We start from the raw sequence: 26,682 nt of genomic DNA, 5'->3' as shown, positions 1-26,682 counted from the left end.
TTATTTCACTTTTATAAATTAATAATTTTATAATTAATCATCTTTAAATTTTAATTCATAGATATTTTTATTAAAATTAAACTAAAAATATTTTTATAATTTATTATTACTTAATTGATTTTTTTTTTCTGCCACATCAAACAAATATACTACAAACATATTGATGATTTAAAATATGCTAATAAGAAGAAAAAAATTAACTTTTTATGTTAATATAGTTTTGTTTAGTTCAAACTCGATTGTTTTATTTCATTTAATATTAGTTTAACTATATTTTTTTAAATATAATAATTAAAATATTTTTTAAAATTATAAAATTGAAATATAAATGAAAATTATAAAATATGTGTCTTATCATATCCTTATATTAGTAAAGATTATATATTTTTATTAATAACAAAAATATGTTAATATTGATATTATTTTAATATAATATCTAACTTAGTTAATATAATAATTAATTATTTTTTATCTTAAAGTTAATTATTATTTAATATTTGTATTTATAATATATATATATATATATAATTATTGAGTTATATGTCTTCATTAATGTCATATCATATCTGAACGGGGAACTAAAATTAAATTTTTATTTTTAATAAAGATGTACTTACATGATTATTGAAGTTTATGTTAATAGTAATAAATAATAATAATAATAATAATAATAATAATAATAATAATAAATTTTGTACATACATGATTATTGAAATACGTTAATTTTTGTACCTTGAATAGGTCTGGGTTGCCTTCAGAATTATTTTTTATTGGGCTGTGGCTGAGTTCAACTTTGGACAAGTCCATAATATTAAAATCGATATTATTTATTTATGTTACAATGAAGTGTGTCACAAATTGAAAAGAGAGAGATAGAATCTCCTGTGGTTAAAATAAGTTTAAAATGACATAAATATATTTTGAATTTTTATTCAATCAAAATTAAGATATGCTTTAAATTGAATAAAGAAAAACGAACACCATTCTTTATATTTTACAATGAATTCATTTGGGAAGACATATATTCTTTACATTAAATTTTAAATATACTCTTTTTATGTGTCAACTAACCTTTTTAAAAGATTCATCACTTAAGACTTTGGTATAAATGTCAACTAATTGCTCTGTGGTGAAAATGAGAAGCAAATGGATGAGACCATTCTTCAATTTTTATCTAATAATGTGACAATCTATTCCTATGTGTTTCGTACGCTCGTGAAATACTGGATTTGTTGTAATGTATCTTATTGATTTACTAGTGCAAAAATTGCATTTTACACTGGTTTTAAGAGGCATTTTACACTACTGGTCCTGCCACCTGTGTAGATGTGGGTGTTGTAAAATGTGAATTACATATTACACCGGTTAAGCCACCAGTGTTATATGTAGCCCCATATTACACCGTTTACTCGAGTCAACCGGTGTAATATAGGGGCTTAAAATGTGCAGGGGTAAGTCCCTATATTACACCGGCTGACTCGAGTAACCGGTGTAATATATGATCAATTTTGAGTTACGAATGAGGTCACATATGACATCACATCGGTTAAGGTAACAATTGGTGTAATATGTGTAGGTTGTGAAAGATAGGAAGAATGGGATCGTGGAATAAAATGAAGATGTTCAGATTATGGAGGATATGAATGTGGATTCTTATAGATTTTTCATATCTTGGTCAAGAATACTTTCGAATGGAAAGCTAAATGGAGGAATAAACCAAGAAGGATCAATGAGCTACTGTTAAATGGTTTAAAACCATTTGTGACTCTTTTCCTTTGGTGTCTTCCTCAAACTTAAAAGATGAATATGGTAGCTTCTTAAGTACTCACAGTGTGAAAGTTTTTCAGGACTATGCAAAACTTTGCTGCAAGGAACTTGGAGATAGAATGAAGAACTGGATAACTTTGAATGAGCCATGGACTTACAACATCAAGGGTTATGTAGCAGGGACAAAGGCCCCAGGTCGATATTCTTCTTGGTCAAACCTTGATTGCAATGGTGGTGATTCTGGGACTGAACAATAAAGAGAAATACAACAATCCTATAAATTATATGACAAGGGATTTTAATACAGCTAAAATAGAAGCTGTTTTCAGTTTTATGTCAAGTGGAGTTTTTGCAGGTTTTGGAAGTATAATAGCATTCATAGATTTTGCAGGGCACCATACCTTAACTGATTTCTAATTGTATAGGAAGGGGGTAGGCTGTTATATGTGGTGCAATGCTCTAGGATGGGTATAAGTAAGATGAGGAAGTAGTGGAGGCAGAAGAAGGTGTTAATGCGGAAATCTCTATGGAAAAAAAACATGATGAGTAGAGCCATATGTGATTTAGTTTGGGTGCTTGTTATGATAATAGATAAATATTTGTAATATGTTTGCTTTGTTTGTTTTAAGTATGATCTTGTATAAAGGTTGAGACACCCCTAAAGTATTCCCTTTATTTAATTCATACTGATAAAAAAAGATTGATACATATGTTATCAACACAAAACATCAAAACGAAAGATATACAAACCTTAAGTGTCTCATTCTATTTTATTTATTTCTTGTTAATAAAAGAAAATAGAGATACAAATCTTAAACGAGACATATTTTTCAGAGTATATCAATATAAAAGCGATATAGATGTATCGGAGAAAAAAAGGGTAGATGTATAAAAGATATAGAAGGCAAAAAAAAATGCTAAAAAAATGAAAACAACATAGTATAAAAACATTTCTATTCGCGACCTAATATTACACACAAAGAACAATGATTCTAATAAAATTTGATATTATATATAACATTTATCATACCTTATGATTTTAGGTCAACCAATATAGTTTTTTTTTATCAGCAATAATGATCGAATAACAGGAACCACTTAAGGGGTGGTTCAACCCTTATACATACCTAAAAAATGAGACAATTTCTCTGGTCTCCCAAACCGGTAGATAGAACAAACAGATCTACCACTAAAAAACCCGTACAGCCCGTACAATTTCAAAAACTAACCCGTACAAAATCAAAATTAACCTGTACAAAATCAAATCTAACCCGTACAAACCCAAATAGACTCAAAACCAAACCCAATACAATCTCTTTGCACCCACAACAAGGGACAAAAAGAACAACAGAAGCTTAGAACAACAAATAACCCAACCGAAGGAGTAACTCTTATAAAAGCTCACTTTATTGAAAACATACCAGCTTTAGGATCAATGCACCACTCAGAGTAAGTAAAACTAGCAGAAACAGTTTTAGAAGTTACCCAAGACCAAACCTTTAATTGTGCCAAAGTGAACACTTCCGTAGGATCGATCACCCCTCCTTGGAATATATGTTTATTCCTGTGCTTCCATAATTCACTAACTACAGCAATCCAAACACAATTCCAGACTACATTAACCTGGACAGGAGCATTTAGCAAATTAAAATGCAAAAGTGAGTTGTTGGGACAACATGGTCAACCGACGCAATCCCTAACCATGTATAACACTGATTCCAGACTAACCAGGCAATCCTGCAATCAAAAAACATGTGTTTTGTCGACTCCACAGTCATCCTGCAAAAACTACATAAATTGGTATCCACCAAAACCCCACGCCTCTCCAAGTTATCTTTTGTGGCAATCGAATTAATCAACACCCTCCAAGTGATAATTTGTGCTGAGGGCAAAGCAGTAGTCTTCCAGAGGAAGACAAACTCACTTTTTCCCTCCACAGGGCCTCTTAAAATAGCATAGGCAGATTTTACTAAGAAACCACTATCCTTACCAGCCTTCCAAACTCGACTATCTACAGAATTCATGATAGGGGTCTTTCCATGCACTTCTTGTAACAGCTGGACTTCCTGATATATTTCCCGATCAAACAGACCTCTCCTCCAAATTAACTTTCACTCCCATCTATCATTAACCCACTCCCCACAAGACTGTAAACTACCTTCTTTAATACCACACAAAGAGAACAATCTTGGGAATTTACTTTTCAGATCTTCATTGCCCACCCAAACATCTTTCCAAAACAAAATATCCTTCCCGTCTCCCACTCTCCACTCGCAACAATTCTCAAAGGATTTACCCCAATCCTCCATGCCCAAACCCCCTTCAAGTCTCTCCACCAACTGGAATCCTTAGCATTACTCCTTTGTTCTTGCAAATTTCTCCAACCTCCGTATTTAGATTCAAGAATTTCTTTCCACAGACCATCCTTCTCATTCTCCAAACGCCAAATCCACTTTCCCAGCAGAGCCGCATTGAAAAGTCTTAAATTCAAAATTCCAAGACCACCAACTTCTCTAGGCTCACACACCTTTCTCCATGAGACCCAGGCTACTTTCCTTCCTTCATCTCCCCATCCCCACAAAAATCTTCTCTGTACCTTTTCAAACTCCTTTAACACAGCAACAGGCAGTTTGTACATGGATAGATAAAACAACGGAATGGCAAAAAGCACTGACTTAATAAGACACACTCTTCCTGCCAACGAGAGAAATCTGCCTTTCCATCTACCCAACCTGCTCTTAACTTTTTCTAATACACCATCCCAAAACGAGACTCGCTCCCCCAACGAGCAACCCCAGATATTTGAAGGGAGTTTTCATCACTTCACAATTAAGGATTGCAGCATACTGCTGAATCACAGTATGATCAACCCCCACCCCTCCAATACTACTTTTTGAGAAATTAACCTTCAAACCAGAGGCTAATTCAAAGCAGTGTAGAATAACCTTCAAATTGCAGACCGATTTAAAATTCGCTTCACATAAAAACAGAGTATCATCCGCATACTGAAGCATGTTTACCTTTACCTTTCTAACCCCAACCTCCAGACTTTCCACTAAATTCTTCTCTACAGCTTTCCTTACAATACCTGTCAACCCTTCTCCCACAATAAGAAACAGGAAAGGCGCAAGAGGGTCGCCTTGACGTAACCCCCTTTTAGGGTAGAACTCCGAAGTAGGACTCCCATTTACAAGCACTGACACAGAGGAAGATTCCAAGCATGATTTAATCCATCCAATCCATTTTTCACAGAAACCTAACCTTCCTAGCATATAAAATAAGAACTCCCAGCTTACAGAGTCATACGCCTTTTCGTAATCCACTTTAAAGTAAACACAACTCTTCTTCCTCCGCTTCACCTCCTCTAAAACCTCATTAGCAACGAGGACACTATCCAACAGGCCCCTTCCTTCCAGGAAAGCAGATTGCCTAATATCAATCAACTTACCCATCACCTTCTTCAGTCTAAGAGACAAAACCTTTGAAACGATTTTGTATAAACAACCTACCAAAGAGATAGGTCTGAAGTCGCTTAGCTGCTGCGGGTTGTCAACCTTTGGCACCAAACATATGAAAGACGCGTTTGACCCTCTGGGCCACCTGCCTTTATCTGCAAACTCGTTCACAGCCTTCAAGACATCCTCTTTTAAAATCTCCCAACACACAATGTTATTTTTTTATTTTATTTTCACAATCATCCCTATTTTGTAATGTTTTCAATTAACTAGTCATCGATGGAAGGATTTAAAACTATGCACAGAATGAGAATCGTGTAAATGTGACTAGTATTGAGTTTGATTGCCTTGCATGGGTTTCTGCTGATTCTTGAGCACATGTTAGTTTTAAACTCCAATCATATAATTAAAACTATTTTAGGCTTTTAAAATAGCAAAACATATTTTTTTTCAAAAATAAATAAATAAAATGAAAGAAAGTAGCTTACATGACATTGTTTCCACCGTCTTGTACTAAAACTAAAAGTAAAAGTAATGGGTGTTGTTTAAGTAGAACTTCATCGAAACTGTTAATGTACATTAATCATGCAATATTTAGACAAACACTAAGCACCAACTTTTGTGAGGGGGTGGGGACATAATAATTTTTGAGACACTCATATTAGTTTGTTGTGAACGATGATAAAATTTATAGGAATTGCATTCCTTTATTCGTTTGTCATTTTTTGGTGGAAGTTTTTTGAGACACTCATTTTTTGGTCAAATTAAACTAAAGCCAACAGAAGCAAAAGGATACCACAAATTACAGAATGATCACATGGGTTCAATGCATTGGTCATAAATAAACAAGAACAAAATCTAAGTATTTAATCTTACATATATCATAAACAAATCTACGTTTCCAGATAATTAAACACTGATACTCCCCCCAGCTCAACACTAGCTAGTACCTGCAACAACCCACAAATTTTTTCACTTCAATTAAACCAAAAAATTTCATAGTTATAGTGAACCAAATAGATCTACTTATATAACTTTAGCTTATGTATATAAAACACGAATTTAATTTTCATATATACATGATCCATGCAAAGTATTTTATGTCATTAACTATATTGAGAAATATTTTGAAAAAAGAACTTTGAAACTATATTTGTATATAGTATAAATAGATCTTTTATTTAACTGTAAATAATTTGTTAATTACTTATACAAGTTTAATTTATAAAAAGGTGAGATATCGTGTGTAGAGCTTATATATGTCCCTATAATCATTCTTCACGTCGCGAGTTTCGAATATAATGTATAAACATGTAATATACCTGTTACTTACTCGTTTATTTATTAAGTTAGTTTTTCTTAATTGAAGTGTAATTTTGTAAATTGTAAATAAATTATAAACTTTTTTAAGCAGTCGACTTTAAGTTTAACTCAACTTTATAAAACCGATTTATAAAGTGAGATTTGTACTAACTTACATACTATGAACTGATCTTATCTATAATCGACGTAGAATCTTTAATACATTCTCTTAGGTCGAAAACTATTAACTCGTGCGTGAGAAATTATATATATTTATGAATGATCTGATCTGATAGCGGATAACACAATAAACCTAACACACTCTTGTTAAAATAAGTTCTAAATTGCTCTAATACCATCTTAAAAACTAGTCTTTAAATTTAACTTAACTTTTAACAAAATGATGTTTTGACTCACTTATATACTATGAACTAAATTTATTTTCAGTCGATAATATATGATTTCTAATTATTTTTTTATCAATACATTAATTAGAAATAGATATTTCGTCTTCCTTCTTTTTATATCGAATTCATGGAAGAATCATGTAGTTACTCTTAAACTCAATTATAGCTATATGATAAGAAGAGTGTCAATACAAAACCGATTGTCTTTGACAGCTTGTCAGCTGATGATCATGTGTATGTCTTTATGTATACTTTTATATATTTCCATCAAATCCTACAATTATAGCTACAAATAATTATATGTAGTCTCTATAAAATGAAATGATATTAAAATTTGTATAATTTATAAAAAGGAATATAACAATGTGATAGAAAAAGATAAAAACACATAAAAAAGTAATATTATATAAATTATCTTATAATTTTATTGTATAATAAATGCACGATTTCCTTTAATCAAATTAGTTAACTAGTTGCCTTGTTTTTTTAAAAAAAAAAAGATTAACTAGTGTCACTTTAAACTAAAATTCCTTTTTCTAACATTTCTCTAAAATCGGGGGTTGTTTTGAAGAGATACCAATAAAAGTTAATTAAGAAGATGATGAACACAATTAGAGTTTTGAAAATTGTGAATAAAAAAGTAGAATAATAAAGAGATAAATATGTAGTGTGGCTTTTGTCCCCTCTTTTTCCCATTGGATTGGCTGGCAAAAGGTCACAACAAGAGAAAGCAATTCGTAATTGCCACTTTTTAAGATTGATGAGAAGATGTTATTTTGACTTCCATGCTTGGACTTTTCTGGGTTATTTTGTAGGAGGGACCCAAACTTAACAAATAATTGGTCCATGACTATCATTTGGAAAATGACCTCCTTGCTTTAAAATGCATGCATACATCTCTCTAGTACCATATGCGTGGCTGTAAATTCTATGCCATGACTTGTTAAATCGATAAGATGTGTTTCAGAAAAAAAGGTTTTACATGCATGATATTATTTATGGGTGGTAATACGGGCTGTTCCATCCCGCATAGACTCATCCGTGTTCGACTCACAAAATGTGAGTTGGGTTGGCCCGTCCTGAGAATGGAGTGAAGATTTATTTCATTGACCTGTTCCGTATAAGAGGTAACTCCCAGACTTGTGAGTCAGCACGCATAAGGATTTCTTTTTTAAATTAAAATTTTATTAATTATAAAAAACTTATTCCTAGTGTTGAAAAATTAAATTTTTTTATCACTGTTTCAATTCATTCAATTAAGATAAAAATATAAATTCAAGAATGAGGGTTGTTAGAAGGTTTGATTAAAAATAATGAAAGTTTTTCTTTGCATATATTTTTCCTATATATGTATGTAAATGTATAAGAATATCTTATCAAAGTTTTGCTACAAAATATTTTAATGAAAATGACTAATTTTTAACTATCCTATTGAAATCTCTTCTTTATATTATTTTTTTATTAACAAATTTTAAATGTAAGACTTTACTTAAAATTAAACCTAGTGTCACTCTTCATACTAACTCCATGGCTAAACTAAAAACATGCTCTAAAGTTCCTTCTGCTTGCTTTTTCTTTTATGATCTGGATCCCCTGACCTGGTTTGGTTGTATTCGATTAAACATAATTGATTTATTTAGGTTGGTCAAACTGTACTGTTCTAGTGGGAAGTTAGTGACAAACTTTTGGGAGGAGAGGTTATTCATTTCTATGTTATTTTGTACATGACTTGGATACCCTAAAGTGGTTCTTATTTATTTATTTTTCATTGTTTATAAAAAAAACTAACTCTTTTAAATGATTAAAATAAAACATTATTTTTTTAGTACATTAAATTCAATTTTTTCTTAAATAAAATAAATGTCACACTATAATAATAAGTAAATGGGATATGATTTTTTTTTTAAAAAAATAAATTATTTTTTATTTATGCGAGCCAACGGATCAACCCGCTCCGCCCCACTATTGGCCCACGTGGGCTCTGGATTATGCGGGACGGGTCAAAGTGGGTCAGCGGGCTAAATTAGTGAACCCACTCCACACTTTTTGGTAGCGGACTGCGGGTCAGCCCGCGGGTCAGCCTGCATTGTCCGTCCCGCATTGACATTCCTAATATTATTGTAAGAGTTTTTTTACCTAACCATTTGTTGTAAGGAAAATATTAATTGTATATGAACAATTAAGTGATTAATATAATTTTAAAATTATTTCATTTTAAGAATTTTTTTTCTCCATCTAATATGGTAAAATATTCTCAATACAATATTGTTAAAGTATAAACACTCTTATATTAAGAGTGTACATAAAAACATATGTGTATAAAGAAGAAAAAACAATAGTAGAAAGTGTTTGTCATAAAGTTTTTTCTGATTGACATATATATAGTGTTTGACTGAAGAAAATTGATTTAATAATACACAGATTATGAATTTAGCCTTAAGATGATATACTGATCTGTACCAACGGATAAATATATGATTATTAAAGATTAGATTCACAAAGCAGAATGTCTATACTATTAATATACAGATTGTTATTAGAGAAAAACGTATGCAAAGTTGCCAACAATTAACACTCTACCCTAATCAGTGAATGTGAGTAGCATCACTCACCTAAAATCATCTTATTACGAAGTTAAGGTCAATATTCTTTCAGACTTAGAGAATTAATTGTAAGAAATCCTATGTGGAAACGTTGAAGATTAAACATTAATTATCTATTCGTGTTCCAATCCATAAACAGAAATATTGGTATATTTTTACTTTGTTTAAAGATATTTTTATAAAATATTTCAACTTCAATTAATATCTAACATTTAGTAATAATAATATATACTTTTTTTTATTAAAGAATATATATTAAGAAATTAATAAAAATTTAGTGATGAGAAAATAAAGCCTTTATTTTTTTTTTCCATAGATGAGGAACACTCTTAAACTGGATGCAATCCATGATTTACTGCAAATCTTTTGCTAATAAAAGGCATTGCAGGAAAAGGGATTTTGGAACTGCCATACCTTAAATTGAAAGGAAATAACTTGAGTCATTGCCTTCATTCATGTGATTATCATCAAGGTTTAGTCCTGCTGCACTCACTTCCTGACCTTCTGGTTTGTGATTCTTAACGTCAAGATCAGGGTGGATTTTCCTCTTCAACATCTTCTTCATCAGCTACACAGCATTACAAATTTTACTTAATCAAACTAATTCAAGCAAATCTGCAATCTGTGGTTCCAACACTACATACATACATACACATAAATTCCAAGAAACAACCAAAAGTTTTACATTGTAATATATATTAGTTCAATGCAGTAAAAAGTCTGTGCATTGTAAAAAATGTTTTTTTTGTTGAATAAGAAAGTGTTATAGGGCATGATTTTTTTTGGGTAGTAACTTACTTTTTTTATATCTTTCATTGGATGGGGATTCTCCTTAACGCGGGGAATGAGCTTCTTGGCAAAAGAGAGTCCATGTTTTGCTTTAAGGTTTGGTTTTTCACTTGAAGCAAGGTGGCAGACTTTGGCAGGGTTAAGCTTTATCTTGACATCAGAATCAGCTAAGAAGAGATCAGCCAATGTGATTCTCTCTCCTTTCTTCTTCTTTTCATCAGCCTCCACATCGTATGATTCCATCACTTCATAAGAAATCACAGATGGAGCCACAACGATTTCGTTGAAACTCCTAACCACATCCACATCATCATAGTTTTCACTAACAATATTCTCAAGGCTGTGCTCAAATGTGTTGTATATCAATGGATTCAGTTCCTCCTGCTCATCCACCATGATGCTGTCCTCTCCTTCACCATCTTCTTGTTCAACTTCAATTTCCAAAGCAAAGTATTCTTTGTGAGGGTTGATGGACTTCAAGGGATCATAGCCAAGAGTGCCAATGGTTAGAATTCCGTCTTCCCATCCACCAAGTGATTCAGTAAGGGCAACTTGTTTCAGCAAAGCTTGGCTGTCCGCGTTGTTAATTATAGGTTCAGTCTTTTTCATGTTTGAAGCAAACCCATCTGAGTGAAACCAAAGGATTCATTAGAAGAGAAGATGACACTAGTCAAGGTTGATTAAGTATGGATCATATAATCCCATTGACTTGGTTAAACAAAGTTCATCAGAGAAGAAAAGTTGCCACTCTCTTGAAAAAAACAGAAGAAAAAGAACTAACAACCTATATATAATCATGAAGATTTGTTTATAATGAGGCTTGTGAAGGATGAGATTTGTTAAATTGCAAATGAGAGAAGTTATAGAAAGAGGGTCAAACCTTTCAGAGAGTTATGATGAAACCTTTTCTGCACCCAATTGAAGATCTGTGACAAAACAATTCACGAAGATAACATGAATACCTATAAGAACACTACATATGATAAACTTCCAACCTCCAGATAAAGGACTAAAGGAAAAGTAGTACAATAAGTTGAAAATATGCATGAGGAACAAAATGGTTGTGTGCATGGTTTCAATTCAATCACCTTCATCGTTTTTTCTCGTTCAGAAAAGCTGGCCAGAGAATGGGGCTGTGCTGGGTAATATTGAAATGGAGTGAGGGAGTGTGGAGGTCAACATAATAAGGAACAGGAATAAACCCGCAAAGAGGACCAACATTGGTGGTTGAACTAGGCTGTGCCACGTGGTCACTGGCCCCCATGTTGTTCAGCCATGTTCATATGTCCGTAGCATAGTATGCTTGAAGAGTCATCATGTTAGTCTTCTCATCAGTACTTGTTCACCTTCACGTTGCACATGCTGATGGGAAGTTTTCATTTACAGAAACGTTTGGTGTTGTTTGTTTGTTTTAGATTTTCGTGGAATTGGTTTTGCAGTACTATTGATGACATATAATTGAGAAATGTTTTCAAATTAATTTTAATCACAAATTTGATATTGAAAGCTACGTTACGGTGTGGGAAATTATATTGATTTTGGTATAGAACTAGTAGGTCTCTTCCTGGATGATTAGTTTCTCTTTGTTGCCAACGTTTAACCCAAAATTTGCATGGGTCATTTTAACAAGCAGTTGGGATGCAATCTAAAATCCAGCTCGTATTGGTCCAGCTCATTTCCTAGTAATTGTTTCCTGTGTGTATTCATTAAAATTGGTTTAGTGATAAAACAAAATTGAAACAGTTGTATAAGATACTAAATTCGATCTTCATTATTGTAAAAAAGAAAGAGAAAAAAGGTTATTAATGAATGATAAAATCAAATGACTCCTTAATTCAGGAGGTTAAATTCATATTCTACAAAAGAAATTTGTTATGTGATTTCCTAAAAAAGAGAAATTGTTAAGTAGTATGTATACAAATTTGAGTGATAGTATCAATTATGACCATGTCTTTCTAAATATTATGTTATATATAAATATATTGTAATTGAAATTTGAAATAAATAAATATATTTAATTATATAAGTGAATTCGTTCAAAGGTCTATCACACTAAAATTATTAATTTCAGAAAAAAAAAGCATATTGCGTCTATTCATTACCTTAAGTAAAGTACATCATGATTGAATTGTTAATTGATATTTATATATTAAATATTAATACTTTTTTTTACCAAAATATAGTTTAATTTTAAACAGATTGACGACAAACGTCTAATTGATTTTATAAAAGTTTATAATGTAACGTAATTAACTAAATTAAAAAGTTTAAACTTAATTTCCTTTTAATGGAATTTGTCATATAGTTAACTATTTAGTAAAATTTTAAAGATTTATGCAAGAAGCTCATTTCTTGCTAATATAAAAAAAATTACTAATAAGACTTAAATTGTTAATTTCACAAATTGCTAAATAAATTTTAGGTTAAATATGTTTTTTTCCTATATTTTTTTATGTAAAATTGTTACATAAATCAATTTCACGTAAAAATATAAAAACGAAAAATATATTTATCACTAAATACCATCAATTTTATAGAAACCTAGCAAGAAATCAACTTTGAATCAAAACTCAAAATTGTTTTTTTCCAGACGAAAAGTTCAGATTTATTTCGTTGTTACAGTGAGGAGTGAGTAGGACATTGAAGGTGAAAGTTATGGTTGTGGCAATATATAATATGTGAGTATGAGTTAACTAATGATAGAGTTTGGTGTTAAGATTATAGGTTAAGGATTAGGTGCCACGATAGTATCGTCCTGAGTTTTGGTTAAACTTTTTATTTAGTGGAGATTTTTCCTCATACAAATGTTATAAAAAAGGTTATTGTATTGTCTTGAAAATTAGTGGTCTTAATACGTGATTAGTGTTGGAGTGTCACATAATGATTTTGATTCGATGTGTAAATAACTTTGTTAGAGTTATATGTAGAATATTTTTTCCGTAAATTTATAAGTACAAGTATTGGTAAAAATAACTAGAGCTAAAAAGTTAAAACAAATTAAGAAAAAGTTTTAAAGTAAACTTCAATAAAATTTAAAGGTGAAAGGTACCACACTTTTTGTGTATAAAAAACTTAAAAGGCGAAAACAACAATAACAACAAAAATAATCTATATTCAAGGATTATGATTTATCAATGTAAATTTAAAATCATTATTATAATAATAATAATAATAAATCATATTTGACACGTATACAAAGAGGTGTAAACTATGTTACAAAATTCACTAACCAATAATTCTATTGTTGCAGTTTAACAATATAGTTTTCAAGGATGCTAAGGTAGAAGCAGAAGAGGTTTTATATATGACACAACTTAAAGCATGAGCAGACATGAAATATACTCTATCATGTTTTAATTATTCTCTTTCAGATTGGTACTTATATCTAATTCAGTGTTTGAAGTGCATCAGATTCAGTGTTTGAAGTGCATCAGGTAACTTATGGGAGTAAAATCTGATTAATGAATCGGTGAGATGATAAGAGTTTTTGTTGCTGGATTTATGTTAATTTATCTGCACTTGAACTGGTTGTGGACTATGAAAGGTACATGGTTGTAGGTTGTTTCGGGAAACAATCTTTTAGAGCGGTCAAGAAAGGTAACTATTTGTAGAAGTTACTTGGCTAGTTAGCATAGGGAAGCAATTGGTCTCTTGTTTTCTCTTGAAGAATCAACGGAAGGACACTACCTGCTGGTATTGTTTTTTGTGGTTACCAAACATTGGCTCTACGAACTTATTGACATTGAATTGAAAAGTAAGAGGAATTATGTTGCTCAAATGGTATGATTAGACGTAGGAAAGATATTTGCAATGCTGGTATATAATTCTTATACAAGCCTTTAAATTTTTTTGCTATGTTGAAAGATATTTTGTATTTACTCTTTTGTTTGTCATTTTGCAAGAAAGAGAAAGACCTTGTTGGGAGTTATATAGGTGCAACTGATTTATATGAGTTATTTATGTTGTTGAAACAAGTTGTGTTGAGCAATTAGATATAAGTTTTTTTTTAAGAGGATTAAAGTATTTCTTAAATACTTTTATTTATTCATTCTTTCTTAGTTGATAAAAAAACTGGTGAAAACCTTTCCACACTCTTATTTAAAATAGTATATTCTGCCATGTTTACTTTTATGATGTAACTCTAACGCTTAATTTTAAAAAAAAAATATATGTGTTATTATTCTCATTTCTCATAAATAATATTTTGACTAATTTTAATTTTTTTTAAATTAGATCCAACTTGAATACTTGAATACAAGACTAGAAGAAACCAGAAATGTTTCATCTTTAAGACATAACAATCAATGGTGATCCTATAAAACTAAATTGAAAGGTGAATAAGGGAAGACTTTACGGACTGGGGTTTCTTGGAGCCCCCTAATATTTTTTCTATTCAAAATTTAATATATATATATATATATATATAAAATTAAGAGAAAAAAAAGAATTTTTTTTATCAACAATAAAAAATAAATAAATGGGAACCATTTCAGAGGTGGTCCAACCCATATATATAAAGAGTTAGCGTCTTACCAACCTCCTATCAAAGGACACCTTCCAACTTAAATAAGGAACAACCAAACTAAACTCAAGAAAGCATTAAACAACCAGCCTCATACAATCCACTAGGTTCAAAACCCAGTTGGGGTACGTAAAGGGATTACAACAGGACTTTGCAAAAATCCAAGACCAAACATACCTGTACTAGTGCCAATACTTTGAGCGCATCTACCACGCCCTTGTCGAAGGTCACAAAGTTCCTATGTCTCCAAATTCCACTCACAACACCAACCCAAATCGCCCCCCAAACGTCATTAACCACATCAGAAGTCGAACACAACCTGAATTGTTGGAAGTTTACCAAGGATCCTTGTGAATAACCAACGACACTCCTAGCCACTCAAAACAAAGACACCACACCCGCCAGGTAAACTCACAGACTGAAAACAGATACTTGGACGACTCTTCCACCTTCCCACACAAACCACACGTCGGATTCTCTACCACCACCCCTCGCCTTCCCAAATTTACCCTAGTAGCAATCTTATTCTCCAACACCCTCCAAGCAGTGACAAAAAAAAAGAATTATTGATGTAAGAATTATATAATAATATTGAAGTACCATTTACTTTTATAAAACATTTTGTTATTATTTTATATTATGAAAATATTATATTATATTAATTATAGATATATTTTATTTCTCTTTCATATTATATATTACATATAATTATTTCTTTCTTTCTAAACAAATCCAAATATTCAATACAGTTTTTTTATTTTAAATGTTATAAATAACTATATTTACAAGTATTTATTAACAATCCCTTAATATTTATTTGATTATAAATTATTTTATCATTAAATATTTTTTATTAATCTTTATAAATGTGTAAGCTTAATTATAAACATCATACAAGAAGTTGTCACACAATTTGAGTTTCACTAACAATTACTCTCTTTTTAATTTCTTATACTCCTTCCATTTACTTCTCATCTTTTGGATTTTTTCAGAAATGGTGAGGTTTTAACATGTTGATCTAAACTCATTATGATATAGTTATTGAAAAAACAAAATAAGATATTATTGTTTTCAAAACAAGTTGTCAATGCGTAATTATTGTCATAACAGAATACGAAAATATAGTTTGAACATATTATTGACTACTTTGGTCTGATGAGTAATAAATTTATTATTATTTAATAATTTTTGGAATATAATTATTGGAAAAATCAGAATTAATTATTTCTTCTCTGTGTAGATATAAAATGAACATTTGTATGAAGATTAAACATACAAAATGGACATTTGCAGAAAAAGTAAATATACAAAAGAAAATAGAGTAAATTATAATAATGACACATGTAAGATTAAGATTATAATATTTGTTTATCTCATTTTAGGAGCGTAATATTTAATCTCATCCAACAAAAATAAAATACAATGTATTTCTAACGTTTGTTGAAAAAAATAATGTTTCTCTAACCTTTCAATAGGATTTTTAATCTCACAATATGATGGATATCGATTCTCTAATTTATTTTCTACGTTGTTTTTCTCATTTGTTTGTTCATCTCTTTTTCACAAGTTTCTTTTATATATAAAGAGAGAGAAATATTTCTTTATAAAAAAATATATCATTAATGTTTGTCATATTTTCAAGATACCTTGAAAAGACTATCTTCAACTCTTTGGAATGTCCATCATTCATAAATTCAATGAATCAAGTACCAATTGGTCTCCCATCAAGTAGGAATTTTCAACAACAATTAATGAGATTTACCTAAAAATTATGATTGATATGTATAAATAGTTGCTATATATTGTGATTTAATTTTGATGAATGGCTGGGGATCAAGATTCATAACCTTAATAACTGCTATTAAGTCCTTCGCTACAATATATGTCTCATGATTACGGTGGCACACTCTCAATGAGAATGAAAGGACAAATACAACATTAACGTCAACAATTTTATTATTCAGACATGAATTTTTCCAATTCATCACTAAACAAATACCATTTTTGTTTCATGACTGTGTGATTTGACGAATTTTTGCAACCATAGTGTTATTGGTGTAGGATTAGAAATCGATGTATATTAAGTGTGTGTTTGGATTGGGGAGTGGATGTGTAAGGATTTGAGGGAGTGGATATGTGAGGATATGAGAAGAAAGTGCGAAGAAAGTGAGGTTGTTTGGATTGAGGTATGTTAGGGTGGATGTGTGAGAAAAGTTTATGGGAGTTTGTGAGTGATATGATGATTGTGAGAGAGTTTTTTTTTTTTTTTAAATTGTTAAATGTTACTTTACAAATTTATTCATGCCTATTAATGTTTTTTAATAATGAAATGAGCTATTTTTTTTAGAAATAAACAGCTTTCACATATTTCGTAGATTTAAAAATAAAAAATAAAAAATAAATATATATTAAATATAAATATATATAATTTAAAAATTATAATTAGAAAAAAATATATATTCAACAAATTAAATAAAAATAAAACTTCAAAAAATTTATTAAAATTTTAAACATGTATTATAAAATTAGAAAATAAATAAATAAATAAATTAAATCTTATATAAATAAAAGATAATATTTTTTATTATTAAAAACCATATAATAATAAAAAAAATATAATGTAATTAACAGTAGAAAATAATTTCATAAAAAACTATTATCAAATAAATTACAAACTCATAAATATAATAATTATAAAAAATATATTAATATAAACGCAACAAAAAATTAAATAAAAAGAGAACTTTAAATAATTTCTTTAAATATTAAATATATACTATAAAATTAGAAAAAAAAATCACATCTTATATAAATAAATAAAATACTATAATATTAGGAAAAAAAAAGTTTACCGTCTAAAATATATATTATAAAATTAGAAAAAAAAATCACATCTTATATAAATAAATAAAATACTGTTTTTTAATATTAAAAACTCTTGTAGATGAAAGAGGGTAAATTCATAAATAACAGATGCTGTGGCTTTCCCTCTACATCTGTTCATCTTGAGGGGAGAGGATATTTACTGTTCACAGTATATCCTCTCCTCCTCTTCCCTGCAAAACCTTGGATCCAAACCAGCGATATTCTCTCACTTCTTTCCTTGTGAACAGTACATCTATGGAAGCAAACAGAGCCTAAATGAAACAATAAAAAATTATAGCTACTTACTATATGGATTGAAATATTCCTTAAATGATTCATATATATATATATATATATATATATTATTGCTGATAAAAAATAAAAAAATTATGATGCGTTTAAAAAATTCCATCTAAAGCACCTTCCACAAACTATCTAAATTAATGACGAGGTTAGATTTGCAATTTCAAAAGTTTACACAACCGCTTTGTAAATTTTCTAAAAGAGAACCCTATAGCAATAGAACGTGACATTTGAGTTTAGGATCTCACAGTAAGTGGTTAATTAAATTTCAATATTTTAAAAATAATTTTTATTTCCTGAAGTAAATATATAGATATATACAAGTTGAGTTCCTAATATATTAAATGAATTAATTTTTATTAGGATTTTTTTTTAATTTGTATTAAACTATTCAAAGACATTTTTTTAGTAAATTTACTCATGAATGTACCATGAAGAAGCTACAATACGCAGAAAATGGTGAGGGTTATGTAAAGATGAGCTTTCAGTGGTGATTCATGTTTTTTAGTGAAGAGAGATGAACAAGAAGAGGGTATATAACACAACACAAAATTTTCAATATTTTTAATGAAAGTTTAAAATGTTTTTTACAAGTAAATTTTAAGGTCAAGTTTATTTGGAAGTTTGAACATTGAAATGTCAAAGAATATCCGACCACGAGATATTGGTGGTTGGTGCACAGTCACATTAATGAACTACTTGCTGTTGTTATTTTCCATTCTATCGCTATGTAGGAAAACTTTTTGATGTCTGTGGACTAGGGTTTCATGCTCCTTATCCATCAAAACATAATTGAAATAAGAAATTATAAATTTAACCCCTAATTCACCTTACTACTCAGGTCACTACTGTTTAATTTTGATAATTTTTCTTGCATTAACTTCTATAATGCATTTCTCTTTTCTAATATTCAGCTTGAAGGAGAAGATAGTGATCAATATTAATGCTAAAACTACAGGTACAACACTTGTGGGTAAGATGATGAGTTTTTCTTCTTCCACAAGTAGTGAGTACGAATATCAATTATCAATTTGGTGGCGAGATATTTGATATATATAAATATTACTCACGAGTGAGTTACTTAAATTGCTGTCTTCACCCTTTTGGAGACTGTTGTGATTGGGACTCATCAAAGTTTTTTTTCTTCTATTTTTTTATAGAATTTTGTGGAAAAAGCTTTCTTTATATGGCCACAGCAAATCCACCCCCACTTGATATCAAGATCTTCACGTACAAAAATGTGTAGTTAATATTTACACGGGCATCAAATAATTAACAAATCACAATTCTTTTTGTTTTTTTAAATATGTATCTTTATAGGTGAAGAGAACCTAGATAATATCTGAGACTAGTAGTACAATTGTTCATGTATCGGTGATTCTTTGATTCTTTTCTTTGAGTCTCCTCCCACAAATATTGATGCTCAGTCGAAGTTAACCTGAAAAAATGTACTCTGACTATCAAGTAAATACTAGCGTACCTTACACCTCCGTAGATGGTTTATTTATAGTGTTGGTCATGGACCCTTCTTATGATGTGCCAGATTCCAGTTATTCGTTGATGTGCATCATGATCCCTGGTTATTAGGGAGGTATATTGATACATAAGTATCTTGAAATATCTGAAGAATATTTGGGTCAGATATTTACCGCGTATTCTGGGATACGAATTATGACTCATTAAGGGCTAATGTAACTGTCGTTACTGCCATCATTTATTGCATGTTTTAAGGTATCTTTTGACTCGGATGGTCGGTCACCTCGGTTAAGATCGACTCGTCGACGGGTACAAAATACAAACAATTTTGTTCAAGTGGATAAAACTAGTAAAAACAAATAAAGTTTCTCATCAATTTGAGACTATAGTGAGGATGATGTATTTATCTTCTCGCTTGTTTGTTGTCCACTAAGGACGGTATAAGCTATAGTCCAATGAAGTCTTCCTCAATGCTGCAGTGTCTGCCACAACAACGTACTTTAATTTGTAGCCATTTTCTGAAGAAGATAATTTAGAATATATTGATCTAAAAAGTAGGTCCATAATTCATAGTGTGATTGTGTGAAGCTGAAGAGGGACAATGTAGGAGGCAAAGGTTCCACGAGGGCAAACCAGACATTCACAAGAAGAATGTTCCATGAAAGTGAAAGCTTAGTTGGAGAAGGTTTCCAAGAAGGCTTGGCCAAGAGGAAACAAAGTTAAGGGGGCATTTGGATGACATTCAAATGATGGTACTATGTTTTGACTCATAGCTAATTGTCTTGTTGTAGCATTGAGCAAATGCTTTGCACCAATTGGGTTGCACCCTTCATCTATTGTCTATTAATGGGTCTTGGTGTTGCCTTAAAAACAAATAAATGGCTTTGGATTCTTCTTAAAGCAAACCACTATTATCTCTCCCTAACTCAAAGGGTTTGTCACATATATGTGCATATAGTCAAGTGGGTCATTATTGAGTACTTCCATGTTACTAACTTACAAATTTAGCTCACAATTAAAGCAAATTTTTAGGAACTAGAAAGATAACTCTCCACACACACAACTCAGGTTAGAAACTAAGCACATTTAATTATACCATTATCACAATCCTCTTAGGCTTCTTTCCAACTTTTCTTATGGACAAAAGGGAAAACCTTATGAAAAGTTAGACAAAATACATTAAACAAGACTTTTCATCACAAACGAACTGCATGACCTCCTCTAATATGAGTATTATTATTCAACAAAATTGGTTGGTCTATAACAAGATAAAGACTTGTCCGAACTAGACTGCAATATGTTGGTGCTGCAGTCATTTTTTGTAAAATTGTGCAATTCAATCTCGTACGCAGAATTGAGCTTTGACATTATTATTATAAATAGACTAAGTGGAAATTGTTTCAGGATATTTTTTTAGGAGTTTAAACATATTAATGGTCTTAATATGATTGTATTTTGTAGCATATCTTTTGTACTATGTATTTTTTTATACTATATATGTTTTGTATAAGGTTGTGGACAACTAAGTATATCTAAAATAAGTCTTCTGGTTCTTCATGTACTTACATTGGAGCAGGGTTCTAGAGGAACATTTTAATGATGTTAATTTTGAAACACAAAAATATGTAGTTCTTTTGGGTTTTGTAGGTTTGGTTAGAGGTCCTTTTTGTTAGATTTTCTCTTTGTAATAGGGTTAGAACACCCCTCAAATGTTCTATATTATTTTATTTATCATTTATCAGATAAAATAAGATAAGATTTACAACAAGAAGTTTTACCTATGAGTTCTATTATGATCCTAATAAGCTCCTTAACCAGCCGTTGTGCATACAAGTGAAGAACTTGGATGGATTACTGCATGATGGTTAGCGAGCTAGTTGGGTTTTGAAATTTAATGTGCAGTTTTGTAAGTATAAGAAAATGCTAGAGAAAGAGTAAACAGATAAACAACTAGAATAATGAGGTTTGCTTGCATGTTTAACTTTGTAATCTGAGTGATGATGGGACCATGACATGCAGAGACACACCGTACAAAGGGCACTGTTGCACCGCTTTCAGGTTTGTCCACATGATCTTTTCACTTTCTAGCTTCTTTCCCACATCCCATTTTCCTTTTCCCCCTTCAAAGCCTACCTAAACTTCACTCTCACTAATTTGTTAGACATGCACAGTCTTCTTTGTCGTGTTAACTATAAACGGTACACTAGCTTGCAGTTTGGATCTTCACCTAACTGGTTATATTGTGGGGTATCTTTGTTCTATAATAATAAATTAAGCATGTGAAAAAGTGCCTATCCAAACAGCTCACAAGAGAAACAACTGTCTAGACTAAGTTCGTTGAAGGGTTCAAAGATTCAAAATGTTAATTCTAGTATTGATTCAAACATGAATATACTTGAAACTCCTCACCCCACAATTAATTAAGCCTTATAATTAACTTATGTGTTATACTTATCTACTAGTTGAATAAGACATTAGAAAATCAAACATGGAACTTTGAATTTGAAAAGGTAGGCTTTTTTGTTTCAAGATGCATTGTCCTTATATGATTTCCCAGGTCATGTTCGCATAATTGACCATATAATAAATGAAAGGCAAAACACTTTCTTAATCAAACTTCATTAGTTTTAACTTAAAACTTCATGGTCCAAAGCTCTTCTAGTATACCACATGAAAGAGAGTTTCAAGGTTATCCCTAAAGGACAAGATGACACATAGTCAACGTCTCAACTGCTCAACAACGTATTTCGCGTATCATACCTAAACTAAGATAAAAAATAAATTTTAAATTTAAAAAAGCCTCAAAAGTTTTAGACTTTACATTCCATTCGAACTTCATTCTACTCGAATTTGGGGACAAGTGTACTACCAGACTGCTGAGTAGCCAATAGACCTGTCGTGTCGACAACTCTCTTGGCCTCTCAGCATGTCTTACAAAACACGTAAGAGATCTTAAAACGCCATTAACCAGTAACACGCCAAATTATCTACAAAGCATGATTAATGAGAAATTGACCCGTTTGGACCCTGCGCGCAAGCCCATACCAACAAAAGTCCAACCAGAAAGTATAAATAGAGAGACACCCAAGAGACAAAGATAATGATCAATCAACTGTAACACTTACAAATCGTACTTAGACTAACTTGAGCATCAGAATATATTTGTAGGTACTCCACCACTGATTAAAATTAAAGAAGAATGGAAGAACTGAATAACTGAAATACCGTAAAACCTAGAGACCGACAAAAGAGAAGAAACACTCATGAAAAAATCCAACCTTATAAGAACAAAGTTAATGTCACAATTGTCAAATAGATGTGTCATATATGTCTTGTTTGATGCATATGCAGTAAGTTTTTGTCAAAACGCAAGACCCACTTGAAAGTAATTGCTTGAAAAATTTGGATAATCATTAGGAGTTATAAGCTCATGCCATTAGCATCCAAAATAAGTGGTAAGGTTTTCTCTTTTCCAATGAGAGGTCAAGGCCTCACTCAATCAATTCATAACGATTGGATTAAAATGTTTAAATATTTGCTAATAGAAGTGAGCTTTTCTTTCATACACATCACCATTTAAACTGCTCCAAATTTGACTGTATATAAATTGACAAGATTTATGTGCATAAGTATGTTCCAGATTTTTTTTTTAGCAGAAAGATGTTTTTCATTACTAGTTCAAAATGATTTGTTTCTTATTTTTATAATCATATTAAAAATTTATATAATAAATTTAAGATTTTAAAAAATTAATGTATTTTTTCTTTTTAAAATTGTGTTAGAATCATGCTAGAATTGTGAAAAATTCAATAAATATGTTTTGAATTGGACATTTCACAAATATGTGTCCTATGAGTGTCAGATACCAACACACACGTCATTTTAGAGGAGTGTCCGAGTTTCCTAGTTTATAAGCAATACCAACAAAATAGATAGAAAGAGATCAACACTAACTTTTATGAATATTTTAAAAACTTACAAAATAATTATATCACGTCAAAAACATATATTTTTATGTGAAAACAACTTGTAGTTTGCACTGTGTGTTTCGTGAATTTAGCTGATTTTCACTGTTGGAAGGGTCAAAACCGTATTTTTCTTTATTACTTTTTAAGGTTATTTTAATACTTGTTTTTGGTGGGCGCGGGGTGTTGTTGCATTAGGATTATTCTTCTGACAACAAATTTGGATAGAATTGAATCCTCCCTTTGTGATGCATTATATAATACTTCTATTAGAAATTCCCTTGTGTTTAAAGATAATTTTATAAAAATACATGATATACTCTAATAGTATTTGATGTTGGCAAAATTTACACAAATGTTAATTTTTTTTAATATTTTTATTAAAATGGATAATTTTTTAAGAATTATATAATTGGATAAGTGTGTTTATAAAAATGATTTTTTAAATAAAGAAGACTTGTTGCATGCATAATTTAAAATTTAATCATCAATTCTTTTTAATAAGAAGTCGTGCATAAAAACATGAATTTCAATTTTATTTATATTTCTATTGAAATTGTGTTTTAGTCGTGTTTGTATACATATTTTTTATTTTTTTAATTGAAGTTGTACTTGCAAGCAGATTTATTTTTATGTTTTTTATTTGAATAGATTATATAATTAATTATTTAAGATTTATAGATAATATAATTAATTATTTCATTATTTAGTAATTGATATTTTGGAGATTTATCATTTTGATGTAAACAAAGAGATTTAAAATAAGTTATATACAATTTAGTTAAATAATTAATTAATAAATAAAATTACTTATAATTAAATTTAATTTTATACAAACTAAAACAACGTGACTATATTATATATTACTATTGAAATGAAAATAATTCAAATGAAATAAAAATATAATTAATAAAAACAGTAAAAAAATTTATCGGTAAGAATAAGTGTCACAAAGTGTTCTTGAATCCAAGTGGGGTTGTTGAATCTTTCCCTAACAAAGTGTAGCTAAAAGTGTTAAGTGAGAGTGTAGGATAGGATTGTTGCAAGCAATGACAGCACCAACATGTTTTGGATAACCATAGTAGGGTTGGTGGTTGTGAACATTGGATGCTGTGGAGGTGTAATTTAATGCAAGGCTATGTTGATGAGAGCAATAATAGTAAGTGAATGAGTGGAGAAGCAACACCCAAAACCTAGAAAGTTGGACAAGAAGATAGGAGTTAGACGATAAGAAATTGTGATTAGACTTAAAGGGAAAGTGCATTCCATTTTATGGATTATAATATAACATGTTTGGCTACAAGTGTACACTTTTAACTGTTAAGCATAGGGAACCCTTCTCATAAACAAGTTAGACACTGTACCATTCATTTACATAATTCGTGGGTATGCCATGTTTTGCTTAATTACGAGAATATTGTATCGTATAAGGTTTATGAAGTGGTTTCCATTTATTTATTTTTTATTATCGATAAAAAAAATATTGTCTTAGTTTTTTTTTTCGACTAAGTTTTTTTTTTCTATAAAATAAAATTAGATAACCCTTGTATTTACAATAGAAAATGTCATAAGGTCATTTCTATTCTTCTTTTAAATTTGGTGTATCATTCACATAATAGATGTAAAACCTAAATTATAATAACCTAAAATATAGTTTGAGTTAAATTGATATAATTAAAATGATATCTGAATATTTTATTGTTAAAGTAAAAAATGTATATAAATAAAAAAAAATCAGTTATTCATGTTTCATTTTAATATAATTATCATCTTTTTAAATTTTTTTTTTTTCATTCTCTCTAAGATTTTGACCACCTATTTTATCATACTAACTATCAGAGGCTACCACTAGATTGCTAGGAAGTGAGTAAAGTAATATTACGTTATCAGAATTTTGGTTATAGTAAGTTCATTTTTCACTCATTTTTTATTTGAGTCAGTTTTAAGTTTTATGGTTTGTTTGCATAAACGTGTTTGCATGTGGTGGTTATAACTATAGAATTAGTCTCTGGTAGTTCATAGTCCTAGTGATATGTTTGGATCATTGATCAGAACTTGGTGCAGGTTAGACTATCCTGTTTTTTCTTTAGGTTTGAGCACACTACACCTACTTCTAAATTAATTTTAGTAACTAATTAGATACCAATTGAGAAACTTATTAATAATATAAACTACTTTAGATACCAATATTTTTTTAGTCTCTAAAATAATATATAATTTAGTTAATATAGTTACTAATTATTTTTTTGTCTCTAAAATTAGTCTATATCTAATAATTTTCTTGTAGTGAAGGTGATATCATTTTGGTCTTATATGTTTTATAAAATACAAGTTGAGTATTTATTTTGGGTGAAATCTTGAAAAGTATCAGTTTTAAGAAAATTTGTTATGATATTTTCACTCAAGTGAGAGATCTTCGCTCAAACGAAAGATTATCGCTCAAACTAGAATATGACAATAAAATTACCTTACTCTTAGGTCCATTTTTCCTCAAACAAGAAAATTCTTGCTCAAGCAAAAGTGAGAAGTAAAATTTTGGATGTTAAAAACATGGTTAGGCAGATGGAGAGGGAGAGTGGAAACAATGTGATTGCAAAGCTATCTCATTCTTTCCAAGTTAAAAAAATATTAAAAAACACTTATATTAATTATAATATTTATTATAATTATAAAGTCTTGTTTTAATATAAATAAAATATTAATATTTTAAACATTTTTTATATAAAAAATAAAGTTAAAATGGTGGATAATGATTCATCACTAACCAACGTGAATATTATAATATACTTCATGCTGAAAGTTCATGTTTACCATGTGAAAACAATAATTAATATTGTCTTTTAATGACTCATTTTAATCGTTTTCATATTACAAACACTTCGATTATCTAAAGATTATATCAATGAGAAAAACCAATTTTACATTATAGTACATTGAGAAAAACATATTTAATTCTATATGTATTTTTGTAAAAAAAAAAGTGCATCATATATTACGTTGTAATTTAATGAATAAAATGGTTTCTTAAATTTTAATGTGTTTGGAATATTTATTTATATTGTTAAATTATAAGTTTATTTTGGCTATATAATTCAAGCATGCAATGTTATGTTAAATAATCGTGCATATTTTAAATTAACGATTATACAAATTAAACAGTTGAATAATAATTCTGTGCAAGTATATTTCTTTTCTTAAAATTTCTGTATAAGGATTTATGATTATTGT

At 29.9% G+C, this 26,682-nt stretch overlaps 2 protein-coding genes across 2 annotated transcripts; both read right to left on the bottom strand.

The window, feature by feature from the left end:
- Positions 1-1,936: 1,936 nt before the first annotated feature.
- On the bottom strand, positions 1,937-3,791 carry LOC137818043 (uncharacterized). The gene is made up of 4 exons (XM_068621263.1): positions 3,582-3,791; positions 3,496-3,504; positions 3,189-3,390; positions 1,937-2,013 (listed from the first exon to the last, which is right to left on the bottom strand). The coding sequence occupies exons 1-4, from the start codon at positions 3,789-3,791 to the stop codon at positions 1,937-1,939; spliced, it is 498 nt and encodes a 165-aa protein (XP_068477364.1).
- Positions 3,792-6,024: 2,233 nt separating this feature from the next.
- On the bottom strand, positions 6,025-11,567 carry LOC137819646 (protein TILLER ANGLE CONTROL 1-like). Its single transcript, XM_068623551.1, has 5 exons — positions 11,412-11,567; positions 11,204-11,249; positions 10,333-10,949; positions 9,949-10,102; positions 6,025-6,172 (listed from the first exon to the last, which is right to left on the bottom strand). Exons 1-4 carry the CDS (start codon positions 11,415-11,417, stop codon positions 9,950-9,952), a joined length of 822 nt encoding a protein of 273 aa, XP_068479652.1. The 5' UTR covers positions 11,418-11,567; the 3' UTR covers positions 6,025-6,172; position 9,949.
- Positions 11,568-26,682: the final 15,115 nt, after the last annotated feature.

Source organism: Phaseolus vulgaris, chromosome 10 (assembly GCF_000499845.2).
Source record: "Phaseolus vulgaris cultivar G19833 chromosome 10, P. vulgaris v2.0, whole genome shotgun sequence".
NCBI classification, from domain to species: Eukaryota; Viridiplantae; Streptophyta; class Magnoliopsida; order Fabales; family Fabaceae; genus Phaseolus; species Phaseolus vulgaris.
Note: the sequence above shows the minus strand (reverse complement) of the source record. Positions and strands in the feature narration are given on the sequence as shown.

Bases quoted from the DNA above. Each gene is read 5' to 3' on its own strand.
- LOC137818043 (XM_068621263.1), bottom strand. From the start codon at position 3,791: ATGAATTCTGTAGATAGTCGAGTTTGGAAGGCTGGTAAGGATAGTGGT. The intron at 2,014-3,188 runs GTATGTTTTCAA...TTTATTGTTCAG, and splicing joins GTGCATTGATCCTAAAGCTG to TCCCAGAATCACCACCATTG.
- LOC137819646 (XM_068623551.1), bottom strand. The intron at 10,950-11,203 runs GTTTGACCCTCT...GGTTTCACTCAG, and splicing joins TCATCATAACTCTCTGAAAG to ATGGGTTTGCTTCAAACATG. The intron at 10,103-10,332 runs GTAAGTTACTAC...AATGCTGTGTAG, and splicing joins CAATGAAAGATATAAAAAAA to CTGATGAAGAAGATGTTGAA.